The 18,944-nt window shown below is 32.8% G+C and overlaps 4 protein-coding genes and 1 non-coding gene across 5 annotated transcripts; 3 read left to right on the forward strand and 2 right to left on the reverse strand.

Moving 5' to 3' along the window:
- Positions 1-567: 567 nt before the first annotated feature.
- Positions 568-3,704, reverse strand: LOC106435889 (protein STICHEL-like 4). The gene is given in 11 exon segments (XM_048762363.1): positions 568-919; positions 1,427-1,490; positions 1,564-1,861; positions 1,864-1,899; positions 1,902-1,913; positions 1,987-2,177; positions 2,179-2,262; positions 2,332-2,408; positions 2,411-2,471; positions 2,473-2,513; positions 2,516-3,704. Coding segments are annotated over 11 exon segments (1,608 nt in total). The 5' UTR covers positions 3,152-3,704; the 3' UTR covers positions 568-811.
- Positions 3,705-5,294: 1,590 nt separating this feature from the next.
- LOC106435894 lies at positions 5,295-6,272 on the forward strand. The gene has a single exon (XM_013876830.2). It carries the CDS (start codon positions 5,295-5,297, stop codon positions 6,270-6,272), a length of 978 nt encoding a protein of 325 aa, XP_013732284.1.
- An 8,297-nt stretch (positions 6,273-14,569) lies between these two features.
- Positions 14,570-14,641, forward strand: TRNAG-UCC. The gene has a single exon. It is a non-coding gene; the product is annotated as a tRNA-Gly (tRNA).
- A 165-nt stretch (positions 14,642-14,806) lies between these two features.
- Positions 14,807-16,123, forward strand: LOC106435899 (ras-related protein RABA1c). Its single transcript, XM_013876835.3, has 2 exons — positions 14,807-15,227; positions 15,515-16,123. The coding sequence occupies exons 1-2, from the start codon at positions 15,007-15,009 to the stop codon at positions 15,942-15,944; spliced, it is 651 nt and encodes a 216-aa protein (XP_013732289.1). The 5' UTR covers positions 14,807-15,006; the 3' UTR covers positions 15,945-16,123.
- A 1,817-nt stretch (positions 16,124-17,940) lies between these two features.
- On the reverse strand, positions 17,941-18,736 carry LOC111211830. The gene is made up of 2 exons (XM_022713121.2): positions 18,594-18,736; positions 17,941-18,309 (listed from the first exon to the last, which is right to left on the reverse strand). The coding sequence occupies exons 1-2, from the start codon at positions 18,643-18,645 to the stop codon at positions 18,002-18,004; spliced, it is 360 nt and encodes a 119-aa protein (XP_022568842.1). The 5' UTR covers positions 18,646-18,736; the 3' UTR covers positions 17,941-18,001.
- Positions 18,737-18,944: the final 208 nt, after the last annotated feature.

Below are 18,944 nucleotides of genomic sequence, written 5' to 3' on the forward strand. Positions count from 1 at the left end.
ATTTCGGTATTTCACCTCTCAAAACATATAATTTAATTGTTTGATGTTTTATTGTAAATTTATCTAATTCAGATCTTAAAAGAGAAATTAACTAAGAACCAAATTACATCAATTTACAAATAACCCAATATTACATACAATATATAATCTCTAATTGATATGTATTTGTTTTCAAAATAATATGTTGCACATTTAGAAAATAATTTGATAATATAAGATAAAAATACATATATTTAGAAATAATAAGTCCTACATTTATATTGTATTCCTTAGTAGAATTCACCATTAAGAAATTCATGTAATATTGTATTAGTATTTTTTACAAAAATTAGATGATTAAAAATATAATAACTAAAAACTACAAAACTACAAAACTAGTAAAGATTCACAAACCAAAAGCAAAAGATATAAACGAACGGTTCCCACGTTAAACGGATTTGGTAAATCATTCCACAAACCAAAAGCAAAATTCTAGGGTTAGCGTTCGATATTTTCGTTTAATTCCATGTTTGTCAAGAGACTTTTGTTGGATAACTTATTGACCATAACCATAAAAAATCATTACCATGGACATAAAAAGTGGTGCGCGGTATCGGAAAACCCCTGTCGCCACCATCCATTGTGATTCACATTCGAATCGTTGCTTATAGTTGTGGAAAGAAAATACTTTTTAAAAAAATACAGCTACAAAGATTACTTACCCAAAACAAGAAAAAATACAAAAAATTACATTAAATATCTGCCTAAGGAAGATAAGAAAAACGAAGGACGAACGCTTTATCTTCATACTAGTAATAGAAAAAACCCTATCTTATAATCTAGAAGGGGATGCCGTTGATAAACTTTTCCCACACATGACAATCTTCAACAACGAATGTAGTCGTACCCTTCTCCTCCTCACCTTCTTCAATCTCGATGCCTACAATTCAAGAATTTTCATTTTAGAAACATCAACCAAAAAAAAATTAAAACTTACGTATTGAGAAAATAAAGGATGTGATAGGCCCCGACGTTCGGATCTTCGAATTAGGTTCGGATCTTAGAGATTGGGACCCAATTAAGTACTTGAAAATTTTCGGTTTGCGATTCCTCTTAATTCCGAGTTGATTAGTGTTTATAATTAAAATACATGTAATTTTTAGGTCTATAGTGGGTCTAGATCGGGTATTTATGATACGAGAAAACCGAAACACCAGAAATAGAATACATGAAATCATTGTTCAGAATATTCATGGTTTTAGGTCGGGTATAAATCGATTTTTATCGGATCGGTTCTTTTCGGGACCGGGTCTATTTGTTTCTTTCTTCTGATTTTTCTGGATAAAAAATTTTTGGACCCAACTAGATACTTATAATTTTTTCTTTGGTCGGATATTTTTGAGTCGGTATTAGTAAAATGTGAGGCCTAAGTTGTGTATTTGATTACCTTGCGACGTACGCTTCTCGACGCTTTCCAACATATCAAGCTTCTTGAACTAGGTTCAAGTCTCCTGTAACAAAACTTAAACAATGTTAACAATTGTTCAGAAAAAAAAAACAAATGTCGGCTAATAATATTCTTACAGATTTTCATGTTCAAGCTTATCTGCAATCAGCATCGCTTTGCGTTTCGACCAACCGTTTCCTTCAGCTTGCTTAATCACCTGACCCAACGACGCTTTTCCTCTCACAATGCTCTGTTTTCTGGCTCGCTTCCAGTCTTTCCTCTAGCAGATTCAGTCTCATCCTCCAATTCACGATCTCGCTCTTGACGACGATGAACCAACGTTTTTCAGGTCTTTCTTTGACTCGATTCTAATCGCTAGAGTGACGGGAGAACCAAGAACAGCCTCAAACGCTCTCAAAATGTGATCTCTAAATTCTCAGCCGTTATTTTCGTTACAGGCGAGTTGAACATTACTCCACCGTAGGAGCTTGCAAACACCCAGAAAGTTATAATCATCATCAAACATACACAGTTCAAGAAAAGTCTTCTTTTTTTTTTACCTGAACCGATACTAATAGAAAGATCTTCCCTTCTCTATAAAGAACTCTCTTAACCATTAACTCGAACATTCTCTATCACCGCTAACCAAATCTCACCCGAAGGTCTAGGTGCAGCGTTGTTACAAGGACTAGGCGGAACCAGTAGCGTTGATCAGGAGCGTAGCTGGAGCAATGCAGCAGTGAGCCAGTTACTTTATCGTGGATACCTCAACTGTTTTTTCTGATTCAGACAGCGTTTTCAAAGCTTGTCTCAGCTTCTCCATATCTTCTTCGACACTACAAAACAACAAGAAATCGGTTATTATACTTCCCATTTAGAAAATGAAGACAAGATTGAAACTTCACATGGTTGTCGTCTGAAAACTTTCTTTGCACTCTTCTTCAGTGAAGTCATAGCTTCCGGCAAGGACATCGGTTTATGACGGGTTGCGAGCTGCGACATAAAGCTAACGGCGCTCTACTCAGTTTCCATTATACTCTCAGATTCTCACTGTGTTCACAGTATCCGCGGATAAAGCTAGATCAAGAAGATCCTCGACCAGTTAAACGGAAGTCCACAACCGTTTCTTGGAACAGTTGTAGCTATGTTCTGCTCTCTTTGTCCTCCTTCTTCTTCCTCGTACTTGTCTCTAATAGTACCCGCCCTTACCGCTCTCCTCTTCTCTCTAAGTTTCCGCCTATTACGCCCATTTCGAACATCACTATCAACTGATAACTGATCAGACAGAGTCTTCACAATAGCATCATTCTCAACTTCGACTCTATAACTCTTATCGAGTTTTTCATCAGAAGGAGTCACTTTAGATGTACCACCACCACCACCACAACTCACTATTGGAGACGAACTAGTCAACCTAAGACTAGCTTTCTTAACCACGTTCTGATCTACACATCTTCTATTCCTTCCTCCCTTGTGATCTTCTTTCATCCTCGGGCTCGCTGATGGGTCTCTGAGTGATCTTGACCTCTGAAGAAGGACGAGATCTCTCATGAGGAGAGACCGGTTTGTTAAACCCGGACTCTGTTTGCTGTTGTTGTTGTTGTGCATATGATTCTTCAAGTGGATACAGTTGGTTAAATGGATATGGTTACGAAGATGCTCACCGATGTCTCCATTTGCTTCTTTCAGAATCCGAGAAGAAGCAACCTTAGTAGTGGTCGTCATTGATCAGAAGAAGGACTGTTCTGTTTTCTTTGACAGAAGAAGAACCGAACCGAGCTGTATCTCATTTTTCTTGTCTGAAAATCTTTGATCTTTCCGAATTTGGAAATAATAGCTCTAGTTTCCCCCTCAAGATTCACTGAACTTACCATAAACAAACAGCTTGGAGGAATAGAGAGTCCAAGATTTAAACTTTTATAATTGAGACCGAAGACAAAAGCAAAACTGAAGTGGGAATCCACCACAGAGCAATGAACAGTGGAAAGTAGGGAATAAGAGAACGACACCGTTTCCGAAAGAAGTCACGGATGTCTCTCTACTTCTCTATAACCAAACATTCACATGAAGAAACTGAAAGAGTTTCTCTGGAGAAAGCGATAATTTTTCTTTTGTCAGATGGATAAGAAAGCAAGAAAAACGCTGTCTTCGAGAGCGAGGGAGAGAGATTTCAATGGGTTGTGTCTTTTTGAACTTTTAGAGAGAGAAAGAGTGCGAATCTAGAGAGAGAAAAGTGAAGGGTTTTTTGAGATCTGTTCACAGACACGAACTCAGAGGCATTCTGAGAGGAAGCAAAGCACATTGCCAAATAAAGCTGTTTTGTCTGTTTGTTTGGAGTGAAACAATAAAATACAACAAATAAAGAAGCAATTAAGGCTAACAAAAAAAAAAAACAAATTGACTCAATAAAATAAAATGTTGTTTGGTTTTTGACAAAATCTAAAGACTTCGAGACCTTTGAATTTTGCTAGCCTTTTCTGTGTGATTTGTTCGGAATCTTATAGACTATAGAGTTTGAAAAGCAAGTCGAATCTTCTGTGTACTCGTCAAAAGTTTTCAAAGTTAAAAAAGACATTTTCATTATGTTTAGCCTTTTTGCCAACAACAAGAAGCTACTCAGTTTTATACTACTATCTCTATTCCAACGAGAAGGTATTCAGTTTTGACAAAATTATGTTTAGCCTTTTTAACCAACCACAAGAGCTATTCATTTTTGATCATAAAGAAAAAAAAAACTCTGTTACAAAAGTCAAGATGGTTTCGTAAGAAAATGAAGATGGAACCCATACCATTAATATTCACAGTAATATTTGTTGAATTCTCTTTCTATTTAAGAGATTGTAATACGTTAATTTTACTTTACCTCTTTTCGAACATAATAACATTCATCTCTCTTCTTTGGTATACTACTTTTTCCTTTCATTTATTACGATTCTTACTCTTTATTATTCTTCATCTGCTTTCTATTAGTTACGTAACATGATCAAACAAATAAACATTTTATATATACGTAACACAAATAAAACAATATATAATATAATTATAACACGTTATTAACACGATCACTCTATTATTAAATTTCTTTCTTTTGATTATCATGTTCGGAGTGGGGCCTCCATTTTTATTTGTTGCGTTTATAATTACCGGAGTGCGGTCCTGCCGCCCCGCTTCTTACAGTTAATTTTATAATGGTTGTTTAAAGCATCATAATAGCCGGTATACCGTCTAAAAATTTTTATGTGTTATTTTATAATTGACTATGTTATCATGATTCATTATTTTACTAATTTGATCAACTTAATATTTTTATTTTCAAATTTGACGGATAATTTTATCGCCATATATAACTAAATATATTTAAGGAGTCACTTATATTATATTTATATTTATGTTTAAAGTGATAAAATTTATAATTGCTCACTGATTGCTTACGATCAAATTTTATCTTATGTTTTTACTTCCAACGGTCATAAATAAATTTGAATCAAAAAAAAAAATTAATTACTTTTCAAACGGTTAGTTACGGCTAAGGAATAGTTTTTTTTAAGATCTATAAATACACTTAAATCCATTCATTTAATTTCACATTTTTCCAAAATCATATTCTACAAAAAAACAAATCATTCATAAAAAAAATGTTTAATCCGATTTTTGTTCTTGTAATCGGGTTTTTATCTGATGTTTTCTATAATTTGCTTGTTGGAAAATTCTCTCATGAAGAAAATGTGTTTATTTTTATTTTAATGTTCTATGCATTTGTATTACTTGTAATCGCAATGCTTATCCATGCACCTCGAATATTTAAATGAAATAATATTTCTAATTATGTTATTTATTATTATTTGATTTTAGAAATTCAATGGAAAACATGGAGAAGCTCCAATTTTCCGCTTTAGACATCACCGGTACCAACTACATTTCATGGGTTACAAATGTTGAACTTCATCTTGAATCTCTTAGTCTATCCCAGACCATTAAAGAGAATAATACTTCAACGCCTCAAGAAAATGGTAAATCGATGATCTTCCTTAGAAGACACCATGATGAAAGTATTATTTATGACTATGCCAACATAAGAGACCCTAAAGAGCTATGGAAGTCTCTGAAAAATCGTTTTGATCATCAGAAAGACATAACATTTCCACTTGCGCGGGATGGATGGCAGAGTCCGAGATTCCAAGATTTCGACAAAGTGATGAATTACAATTCTGTTGTGTTAGGAACTGTGACCAAATTGAAATACTGTGGTGAAACAATCACCGAATCTCAAATGCTTGGGAAGACATGCACCACATTCCACAAGAGCCACATCACCCTGCAACAACAGTACATGTTGCGGGGATATACCAAATTTTCGGATTTGATTGTAGCGCTTCTCATAGCAGAAAAGAACAACGAGCTTCTGATCAAGAATCACATGACTTGTCCAACTGGTTCTAAACCGTTTCCTGAAGCAAACGCATTGGATGCGAAGAAACCAGTCAAAGAAAATAAGGCCTTTCGGGGTCGCGGTCATGGTCGTCAAAACTACTGTGGACGTGGACGAAAGTACAATCCACAAGATAGGAAGTCATTCCAGTGGGTCCGCTCTGAGCAATCCCCTAAGGGAAAAGAACACCAAGGAAATACCTCCCAGAAGCGAGAAGAAGCTTGTTTCAGATGCGGTACTAAGGGATATTGGTCTCGTTTATGTCGTACCCCTGCACACCTTTTTGCTCTATACAAGGAGTCCGTCAAAGGGAAAGAAAAAGAAGTAAACTTTGCAGAACACTCTGAGGGTACAACGCACCTCGATGTGTCTGACTTTGTGAATGATTTCGAGGAGACCGCTATCACGGAAGCTTAAGTGTCCATCATGTGACTCTTGAAATTCCACAATTATACCATAAATAATTATTGTTTGTGGAAGATTAATGTATAATTATTGTGTGCTTTTCACCTTCTTATATATAATTATTGTGTGTTTAATGTTTCCTAATGATGTATAATATTTTATGAATAATATTATCTTATGTTAATTCTTTTTGTTTGTCGCAGAAATGGACATTACAAATGGAACATCAACCAAGATCAATACTAAAGATATTTGTATACCAGATAGTGGAACACCGCACACTATTCTGAAACACAGAAAATATTTTTCTAAACTAAAACCGACAAATATCACTATTAACACAATATCGGGTCCTGCAGACTTGATTGAAGGGATTGGTAAAGCCTATTTTACGTTACCCAATGGGACAAAATTCTCGATAAATAATGCACTATTTTCTCCAAATTCTAAAAGGAATTTGTTGAGTTTCAAAGACATATATCTTTAAGGATTTGATACTCAGTCTGCAACTGAGGATGGAACGAAGTATATGTATATTACTCTTGAAAAATCGGGAAAACAAAAGGTGCTGGAAAAATTACCAAAACTCCCTTCTGGTCTGCATCATACATATATAAGTGTCATTGAATCACATTTGGTTAAGAAAAATTCTAGTGATTTTACACTATGACATGATTGTCTTGGTCATCCAGGCACTACAATGATGCGAAAAATCATCGAGAACTCACATGGTAATTCACTGAAACCCCAAGAAGTCTATCAGGGGAATAAAATGACATGTACTGCGTGTTCTCTTGGAAAGTTGATTATAAGACCATCGCCAACCAAAATAGATAAAGAGTTACCAAAGTTCCTTGAACGAATTCAATGCGATATTTGTGGACCTATACATCTACCTTGTTGATCATTCTATTATTTTATGGTAATGATCGACGCGTCAAGTAGATAGTCACATGTTTGTCTATTGTCCTCTCGGAATGTGGCATTTGCGAGATTTTTATCTCAGATAATCAAACTAAGAGCTCAGTTTCCTGATTATCCGATAAAGAGAGTTAGACTGGACAACACTGGTGAGTTTACCTCTCAAGCATTCAATGATTATTGTATGGTAACTGGAATTGAGGTTGAACACCCTGTCGCTCATGTTCATACACAAAATGGTTTGGTTGAATCATTAATTAAACGTCTGCAACTGATTGCGAGACCATTGATCATGAAATCTAAACTCCCAACTTATGTGTGGGGACATGCTATTTTGCATGCAGAAGCACTGATTCGGGTGAGACCAAGTGCATATCACAAATACTCCCCAATACAGTTAGTATTTGGACGAGAACCAAATATTTCTCATTTAAGAATTTTTGGTTGCGATGTATATGTGCCAATTGCACCTCCCCAATGTACAAAGATGGAACCCCAAAGGAGGTTAGGCATATATGTTGGTTGTGACTCTCCATCAATTATACGATACCTAGAACCGCAAACTGGTGACGTATTACGGCACGTTTTGGTGATTGCCACTTTGATGAAAAAGTATTCCCAGTTCTAGGGGGAGAAAATAAACAAGTAGGAAAGGATATCAAATGGTGTGTACAATCTTTGCTACACCTTGATCCCCCTACAAAACAGTCGGAATTAGAGGTCTGTCAGATTATGCATTTACAAAGCATCGCAAATCAACTACCCGATGCTTTTGCAGACACCAAATTGGTTACAAAATCACATATACCGGCTGCAAATGCTCATACTCGTGTAGAAATGTCACATGAACGTGGAGTAGAAGATAATACACGAGAGTCTAAAATACACTTGAAGTGTGGTAGACCTATTTGTTCTAAGGATAAGAATCTTAGAAAACGAAAGGAGGCAGAAAAACAAAATCCTTCCAATATAGCAGAAAAGTTGGAAGAGATTAACAATGAGGTCGATGAAAATGTTAAACATCATGACTCTGAAGAAAGTCATGAGATTTCTATTAATTACATTCATAACAGAAAAATATGGAATCGAAACAAAGTGAATGGTGTTGATGATTTTTTCTCATACTTTGTTTCGAAGGAAATAGATGAAGAGAGTGATGACCCTGAACCAAAATCTATCTCGGAATGTCAAAAGAGACATGATTGGATAAAATAGAAAGATGCAATACAAGTCGAACTTGATTCACTTAACAAACGAAAGGTATTTGGTCCTATTATAATCACACCTGAAGTTGTGAAACTAGTTGGGTACAAATGGGTTTTCGTTCGGAAACGAAATGAGAAAAACGAGGTTATGAGATATAAGGCTCGTCTTATAGCTCAAGGAGTTTCTCAAAGACCTGGGATCGATTATGAAGAAACATATTCTCCTGTTATGGATGCAATCACGTTTAGATTTTTGATGAGTCTTGCAGCTAATCAAAATCTAGAAATGCGTCTAATGGACGTTGTTACTGCATACATATACAGATCTTTGGACACTGATATCTATATGAGAATCAGTGAAGGATTTAAAATACCAGAACCACTAAGTTCTAAACTTAAAGAGTTATGTGCAATAAAATTTCAAAGATCATTATACGGTTTAAAACAGTCTGGACGCATGTGGTATAATCGTCTCAGTGAACATCTAACTAAAGAAGGATATGTAAACAGTCATATATGCCCATGCGTTTTCATCAAGAAAACATCATCTGGATTTGTTATCATTGCCGTATATGTTGATGACCTAAATATTATTGGGACTAAAGTCAAAATACAAAAGGCATCTGATTATTTAAAAGGAGAATTTGAGATAAAAGATCTCGGACAAACAAAGTATTGTCTTGGCCTACAAATTGAGAATTCTCAAAAAGGTATATTTGTACACCAGTCTACATATACGAAAAGAGTGTTGAAAAGATTCAACATGGACAAAGCAACTCCACTTAGTACTCCTATGGTCGTCAGATTACTTAATGTCGAAAATGATCATTTTTCGACCACATGAAGAAAACGAACAGGATACGTTTTTACAAACAGGATACATTTTTACAGTTGGAAGAACTGCTATATCATGGCGCTCTTAGAAGCAAACACTAGTAGCTACTTCCCCCAACCATGCTGAAACAATTGCTCTCCACGAAGCTAGTAGAGAGTGTGTTTGACTTAGATCAATAAGTCAACACATCCATTCAAGTAGAGGAATATACATCAGTCTAAAACCAATCATTTTATACGAAGACAATGCAGCGTGCGTCGCCCAAATAAAAGAAGGATACATCAAAATTGACCTGACCAAACATATTCCACCGAAGTTCTTCTCATATACCCAAGAACTCGAGAAGAATAAAGAAATTGAAGTGAGATATGTTCAATCTTGTGACAATGCTGCGGATCTCTTTACAAAGTCATTACCAACTACGACATTCAGAAAACATGTTTACAACATTTGAATGCGTCATCAACAAGACTTATAATGATCGCCTACTCGAGGGGGAGCTTCTGAGTTGTACTCTTTTTACCTTGCTATGGTTTTTCTCACTGGCTTTTCCAAGAAAGATTTTTAACGAGGCAACTAAAATGCAATACAAGAAATATTAATGACGATGGTCTCCAAGGGGAAGTGTTACAAAAGCCAAGATGGTTTCGTAAGGAAATGAAGATGGAGCCCATGCCATTAATATTCACAATAATATTTGTCGAATTCTCTGTCTATATAAGAGATTGTAATACGTTCATTTTACTTTGCCCCTTTTCGAACATAATAACATCCATCTCTCTTCTTTGGTATACTACTTCTTCCTCTCATTTATTACGATTCTTACTCTTTATTATTCTTCATCTACTTTCTATTATTTACGTAACATGATCAAACAAATAAACACTTTATATATACGTAACACAATAAAAAACAATATATAATATAATTATAACATACTACCTCTTTCCCAACATATAGCAACCGTTTAGTTTTTTCTTTATAATTAACTTTACAAATTTCTCTGTAAAATTTAAAACTATTTGATTTATATATATATATATATATACTAGCTTTAGACCCGCGCAAATTGCACGGAATGAATGTTATATATATAAATATTTTTTATCTATTACTATTTATTTGTATTCATTTACGTATTATGTATATAACTAAATTAGAGTAAAAACATAAATCAAAACAATACATCTTGTTTATTTACGATACATTTTTGGTAAATAAATCAAAACAATCATTTTATGGTATATAATTAAATTTCAATGACATGGACATTGATATATAGTATATTTTAATATAAATATTTATTATTGAGAATTCATACTCATACAATAAACACAAAATTTCTAATGTGTAATTTTTTGAATGCAAATTTTAAAATTAAAATATTAAGGTTTCAATAGTTTTTCTATACAAATTTATAAATTATCATATTTAAGTATTTTTCTATGTTATATAGTTTAATTTTAAACTATATTAATATATAATATGAATATCTAGTAAATGAAACTTCATATTCATACGATTTATGATCATTTGTTTCTTGTTATTACCAAAAAAAGTTAAACCATTGATCACAAAATTTTAGTGTGAGACATTTAAAGTTTTTAGTAGTTTATAGTCGTTTTAAAAATTCAAAATATAACATATAAAAAAAATATTTTTTATTATTGTATGGTTAATGTGGTTGTTTAATATCTTTTAATAATATAAAATTTAAAAAAAAGAGCTAAAATACTAAAAATACTATCAAATATTTGTTATTCATAATCATTAATTGTCATATATACGTTAATCATATTATGCAATTCCGTAGTTTTTATTTAAGGAAAGTGCCAGAACATTCTTTTGTACACTATTTATCAATTTAATAGTTAGTTTAATAAAAAGTATAATATAAGTTAAGATAGACCAACCTATTTTTCTAAGAATTCTGAATTTCATTCTCATGGTAACACGTGGCTACAAAACAATGTTATAATGTTTTTCAATTAATATATAAGAGATATATATACATTTTCTTTTTTTTTTTCTGAGGAACACACATATATATTCTCTTTAGTATCTTATGTGACTGGTTAAGTTACTTTTATTAAATTAAGTGGTTTGTACGTTCATGCGGACATAGTAGTTTTAAGTTTCTTATTATTACATGCATTACTAATAAAAACTATCATGATATGTTATTGTTTATGTTCTCAAAAACTTTAAATCGATTATCAAATTTATTTATATATGACAAAGTTATTCATCAATATATATAGATATATGTTATTGGGTTACAAAAAAAGATATATGTTATTGGGTTAAAAAAATTGAAAACTTACATGTGTTATATATAATAAAAATGTCTTTACATACTATATTCATTATTAATAAACAAATTTTCAAAATTATTCAATTTTCTCTTCCGACTATATAAGAGTAAAATTTTTACTTGATTAATATGTAATTATGTGTTTTGTTTTTAATGTTTAACTTTGTATAACTAAAATATATTATTTTTTAAAACAAAGCAATACATATATAATTATATTTTTATTTTTAAAATATATTAAAAGATATTATTTTCAAATAACAACAAAAAATATATAAGAACTATCTTTTTATTTTTAAAATACATTTTTATATTTAGATAATAATAAATTTAATCATTCATTAAGGGTAACAACGACATTAGCCACTCTAACTGTTCGAATGTGAAAAAAACACTTTGCAATAATGGTATAGACAACAAAAGGTAATTTTATTGGGTTCAAATCTAATCTCGAGGTTGGATCTGAAAGAAACCGATCACTGAGTACTCAATAGGCCCAGGTATGATTTTCCAAGAGATCAAAAAACATTGAGGAAATAGGATCGTCGTCTACTAAAAAAATATAAATTAGTTGTCAAATTTGAAGTCGATATCACAGTCCTAAATTTTGAGGCAAAAAAATTCCCAAGATTCACATAATCAGGAATAAGGATATAGGAGCACAGATGTAAGGCGATATGAGCATGATAAACGGATATAAAAGAAAGTCGAAGTAAGACGCAAAACCATGTTCATCAACACACTCCACATCGAGCTCTCTTTATCATATCAACCTCTTTGTTTATCTCTTTGTTTCATATATTCTTTATACTTTTGATCTTGTAACCTCGATATCATCTTAATAAAATCTGTTTTGTCAATTTATATGTGATTACATCTTTGTTGTTTTTGGAGTTTGTATCCTAGTACTTTTTTTTATTAAACAACTAAACATTTCAAATGCAACATTGTGTATCCACATTTATAACATAAAAACTTTAAATATAATTGAATAATTTTTTCAAATTTCGCATTTTTAAGTATACCCAAAATTATCTGGTTTTTGATAAAAATAGAGAGTAAGTGTTATAAAATACAGTTGGATGCTCGTTTAATTGGCGGATGTACCCATGGGGAAGCTACTGCGATGTTTGGTGTGAGTTTTATAGCTAGGGGTTCTTTTGTTTTAGTTTAGAAGTCAAAAGTTAGATATCAAAATTAGGTAGGGATGAGAAGAAAAACAAGCAGGAATATGAACATAGTAAATTAGATATTCTCAAAGTGTTAAGATCACCAGATAAGTGAGTGAAAATAGTGTGACAAAAAGATTAAAACAGTAGAGTGTTTCGTTCAATGGTTGATACTAGGTGAATGGTTTAAGCTAAAACAGTATATAGTTCTAAAAAAATGGAAATCAATAAAGCTGTAAGTAAAGAAAACAAGGAATTGGATTAATTTTTTTTTAAAAAGAACAAGACTAAAATAAGAAACCAACAGAATATTTAGAATAATACTCAGGAAGATATTGACTATGGTGCGACGGTTAATGTCATTGTCACTTTCACTTGAACACATGTAGTGATGATTTAGGGCCGTGCCTGATTGAAAGCAAGGAAGACATAGAACGGGGAGTGAGAAAAAGACAGCTCGCACACCTTAATGAAGGAACTGCTTTTACATTCTCCATTCATCATTTATTCACAATTACAAAGTGGTTCAGTTGAAAAATTAATAAAATATTTATTCACAATTACAAAGTGGTTCACATGTGTTTGGAATGGAGCTATAAGATCTTGTTATGATACGTCAGTTTGGCGCAAACAATGATCTTGAATTTCCTGTACCACCACCGGATAAGTATTATGTTGTTGTTTCAGGCTATCCAAATAAACAAATTTTTTTTGCTCCATATAAATCTTCACGAAACATGGTCATTCGGTATCATATGTCGCAATTCGAAAATGCTCTTCCTCCTCTGAACAAGCAAAAAAAATTTAATTGTTGGCATGCATCTCTGCGTTCAGTTATTGAAATGATATTTTGAGTTTAGAAAAAAAAATGGAGGATTTTTGGTGATTTTCTAAGATATAATATTGAAGTGAAAAAAAAGTAGTATTGGCTACAATAGGTCTGCATAATTTTATTAGAATTTTGAATTTTATAGATGATGGCTTTTCGAAAATAATGGGACAAACGCATATTGGAAACACCGAAGCATAGACAGATACAAATGAAATGGACGCACCAGATATTGCTGACGGAGATTTGATGGCAAGTATGAGAGAACAAATAGCAAATTCACTATGGACCAACAAAAATAATATGTAATATTGTTTACCATACCAATGTTGTATTTAAAGTTATGTTATGTTTTTGTTTCAATAATATATTTTGTGTTTGAATAATATATTTTCTATTTGTTGCATTAACTATTTTTTTAGAAAAAAATAGTATCTAGAATGAAATAATTTTTTTACATTTGAAATTATAATTTGAACCATCTTTTATCCGCTTTCACCATTCAAACAAATATTTTAGACCGTTCGATCCGCTTGATCTGCACTTATACCGCTAGATCCGCTCTTGTTCCGCTAGATACGGAACGCTTGATCCGTTTTTTTCATTCAAACCATGTGCTTGGAGCCTTAGATAAATTAAGTTAAAGGGCCAATTATTAGACAAATTATTTCCTTGATCAGCTGGCTACAAAAGCATTTGGTAGGAATTAAGGTGAGAAGCTCAATACCCCTGACCATATAATTATTTTGTGCTTAGGACCCATATGATGTCAGACACGGTCTGCATACGTAGGAAGCCATGTGGGATACATGCATTGAATAAATAAATAAGCGATTAAGGAAACACAACAAGAAACGAAAAAGATAAAACTCAGATTCTTGTGCAATGTTATTTTTGCAAACCTCTTTCATCGTAGCACAATCTTAGGTGGTTTTTAACAAATGCAAGAAAGTAAAAAGATAAAATTACAAGGAAATGAGAAAAGGTATCAATTAAGAGAATTAGTACTTTTGAAATGAGATTAGAAAACAAAAAAGCGTCTGTAGTCCAACGGTTAGGATAATTGCCTTCCAAGCAATAGACCCGGGTTCGACTCCCGGCAGACGCATTTCCTCTTTTTTAACATTTGATTTTTTTTGAAAAATAACATAAAAGATAAGATCTGATGAAATGACGAAAATAGGCATCGTTCCAACGAAGCAACTAGCTAAAGATCCGAACGCGTGAGCAGGGTGTTTTAGTAAATTTAATTCAACAAACTTTTCTAAGAAGACACAACAACACAAGTCCTTTATCCCTTTCTCGTTTCGGTGATAGTTTCAATTCCGCGTCTCTCTCTCTCTGTAGAAATCGAAAAGATCTCAGAGATACAACGAAGCCGTGAATCTCGTGAAGGGTTTTAAAACTTTTGAAAAAAAAAAAAGAAGCATTCTGATCTTTCTCCCTCTTGTTGCTTGCCTTAATCGAATCCAAATGGCTGGTTACAAAGCAGATGATGAATACGATTACCTTTTCAAGGTTGTTCTCATCGGTGATTCCGGTGTTGGAAAATCTAATCTGCTTTCACGATTCACGAAGAACGAGTTTAGCCTCGAGTCCAAATCCACCATCGGAGTCGAGTTCGCGACTAGGAGTTTGAATGTTGATGATAAAGTCATCAAAGCCCAGATTTGGGATACTGCTGGTCAAGAAAGGTCTCTTCTCTTTCTCCATTGTCCTCATTATCTTGGATTGGATTAGATCTTTGTCAATTGATTATAGTAGATTCATTCATTCATTGGCTTTACAGATCTGGATTTGTATTTGTACAGCTAGAAAAAAAAAACAAACAAACATGGGTTCTGTCTTAGATCCAACGATTAGTTTAACCTTTTATCTTGTATGTAAGAGAGCTAGATTGGTCTGTGTAATTTCATTTCTTTAATTCTTAATTGTTTTAGTGATTCATTCACCAATGTTTCTAATGGATTCATTTTAATAGGTACCGAGCCATCACTAGCGCGTATTACCGAGGAGCTGTTGGAGCGCTTCTTGTCTACGACGTAACCCGACACTCCACATTCGAAAACGTGGAGACGTGGCTCAAAGAACTCAGAAACCACACTGATCCGAACATCGTAGTCATGCTCGTGGGCAACAAATCTGATCTCCGCCACCTCGTGGCTGTTCAGACAGAGGACGCCAAGTCATTCGCCGAGAAAGAATCTCTTTGCTTCATGGAAACCTCTGCTCTTGAGTCCACGAATGTCGAGGACGCTTTCGCGCAAGTCCTCACTCAGATCCACAGTATTGTGAGTAAAAAGGCCATGGAAGCAGCCAGCGAGTCAGCTAACGCCCCGTCGAGAGGAGACAAGATCGAAATCGGTAAAGATGTTTCTGCCGTCAAGAAAGCTGGATGCTGTTCGAACTAATAAGAGAGTGAGTGAGTGGTTATTGTTTTTATGTTAACGACCGAAGGATCTCGGTTTTGTTAACGGTTTATTTATTCAAAGTCATTCGAATATTGAAAGATTGCTTTAGGTTTATTAAAATGTCCTTGTCATGTATTTCTGTTTATTATATAAATTTATCAATGCTCTTGCTTGAAAAATGATTCGTTAATCACAAAAATATACACATGAATTTGTGCATATCAACATAAATATACACATCTATCATCTATGTATGATGCATATCAACACAAATATACATGTATATATATATATATATATATATATGAAATGTTTGTTTTAAAATGCTTTGACTTTGTTCTGGTCTGGTAGCATTAGTTAGACCATGACCTTGTTAGCCGGTCAGTGAATTAGGGGTCTAAAGGACGACGTTATCCTAGGCCGAAGGCAAAAACGGCCCATCGTGAACGGGATATGATACTGTATGGATCGTGATACTATGTTTAGTCAACTCTACCGCAGCTTTATTCTACGCCCAAGGAACTTCTTCTATTTGACATCCCTTTCACCTAACGGCTAAACCATCAGTTAAGATTTCAGTCTTATATATTATGTTCATAATGCACTCTTAAGTTCTGAAATTGCCTTCAATTGCAAGCTATTGTTGGGTCTGAGGAGTTTTTATCAAAGGATTTAGGAAATTGTATTAAGTATGAACTGAGACTGCAGCTGCTAAGATGTAATACCGAGAGTTTGACTGGTGTAAACGCATTGGTTGCGGATACGGCTGCAAGAGTTCGTGAATGCGAGTGGTTATAGTTTAAAATGTTATTAAGCGATTTATATAAATCGACTAGTATAGCGGTTATAAATTAATGTACTTATGATTGGTTGACTACTAAATACAACAACAATTTAATAATAAATTAACAATGTTAACACTTTATGTAATTATCAAAATATTTTAATTATATTATAATAATAAATATAAAAATTATACATATAAAATCAAAGTATCAATTTTTTTTAAAAGAAAATTGGGTTTATATATATGTATACATATATTAATGTCTAAAAATTATAGCAAATACTTTTGTTTTAAAGTTTTATAATAAAATTAAAATCTAATATATATACATATATTATTATTTGTATTATCTCATTTAAAATATTTTTATTTTTATATTTATATAGTTTAAAATTTTATTTTTATTTATCATCTCGCAACCGTAAACATTAGCTTAGCTGGAACAAGCTTTTGATTTTGCGAGATTTGGAATAGTATAAAAAAGTTTATAATGTTTTTTGTGATTGTTGTAAAATGTCAAAACCCGCTATTATTCGTAGATCCAGTATTTGTAGATGGTAACAGCAAAAGCAGTCAAAACTTGAGTATTTATAAGAATTGAGTTTATCTTAATATAGTTAGAATTTTGGTATATGTATAATACAAGTGTCAGAAAATTTTGACTAAATTTCTTAAATATAATTCATGTTTTTGAGCAACTATAATTATAAATTATGATGGTATAAAGCCTATATAACATTACATTATAAAATAATTTTAATAAAATATCAAAATATAATTTTAATGTTACCGCTGACAAAAAAAAAAATTAATGTTACCATAAGATCGATTTGTGTTAATGGTTTATTTATTCAGTCAATCGAATATGAAAAATTATTGTGGTTGATTCAGTGTCCTTTTGATGTATTTCTGTTTATATAAATCTATCAGTGTTCTTGCTTGAAAATGATTTTGTTTCTGATATGGTATCAAATTTCCATAACTCTATTATCTAAAAAAGGGAGAGACATAATAAAGATAGATTTTGAGGATTTGGTTCTGTTTTTAACTTTGCTTCAGTGTAACTATTAAAAAAACGTCTTTAACAAAAAAAGAAGTAACTATTAAAAAAACTTAAATTTTGTCTTCTTCTTAGTTCAATCTTAAGGATTTATCTTCATTGCTTTATTATCTCAAGTTTTTTTTTGGTCAAAGAATTATCTCAAGTTAAAGATGTGGATAATATTGGATTAGATATCAATATCATCAGTTTCATGCGCTAAAAACAAATTCAAGGGCAAGCGCTTGTGGCATCGAGGATCTTGAAGTTGAAGCTAGTGGCCCACACATATCTGAAGACGTAGTCTGATTTATACCCGACAGACTGTCCGTTGATTAGGAGACAGTCTTTACCAGATTTCGACAACACCGATTTATCAATGGGTAAGACCGATTTGAAACCGGTGCACGTCAACTTTACGTTCTTGAAATCGCATGGACATGGGTTCGTCACTCTCACTTCCCACTCTGTTACGTCCTTATACAAGTTGCCGGTCTTTGATTGTTTCAGAGTTAGATTGCTACGGTCGCACCCATATCCTTCCAAATTTTCAAAGGCAATATATTTTATCATTTTCTTTTGTTTAAAGCAAAAATCGTATAAGAAAAATATTTATTTGTTTCCTTTCTTGAAGTCCTAATTTGATTTGATATATGATGAACACATCTAGACTAGAGTTTTGTTAGAATGACGTTATAAAATCATTACATGGGTCAAAACTTACTAATGAACATTATTTTGTCATAATAAGTTTGATATGGTATATAGCATGAAGTGCACCCGAAAAAGAAGAAGATATAAATGCATGAAGAAACATAAATACCTTGAGAAACGAAGGTCACGAGGATGAGGAAGCAAAGGAGTTTGCAAGCCATTGTTGGGTCTTTAGAGTTTTTATCAGAGAATTTCAGAAATTATATTAAGTATGAATTAAGCCCGTGGCTGCTTAGATGTGATATTGAGCATATATATATAAGCAGGCATAGGGTTTATATACAGCAAGAAACCAACTTTAAAAGTAAGAGAATCCACAATAGTGACATACCAATTAGTTATCCAATATAAGTTAATTTAATGTCCATTAATTTGAGAAATTGTTAATATTAGTCAGATACCCATTGCATTCCTCACAATAATAAATTTTTAGTGTTGTTTATTTGAAAAACTTATGTTA

The sequence above is a fragment of the Brassica napus genome, chromosome C7, assembly GCF_020379485.1.
Source record: "Brassica napus cultivar Da-Ae chromosome C7, Da-Ae, whole genome shotgun sequence".
Classification (NCBI taxonomy): domain Eukaryota; kingdom Viridiplantae; phylum Streptophyta; class Magnoliopsida; order Brassicales; family Brassicaceae; genus Brassica; species Brassica napus.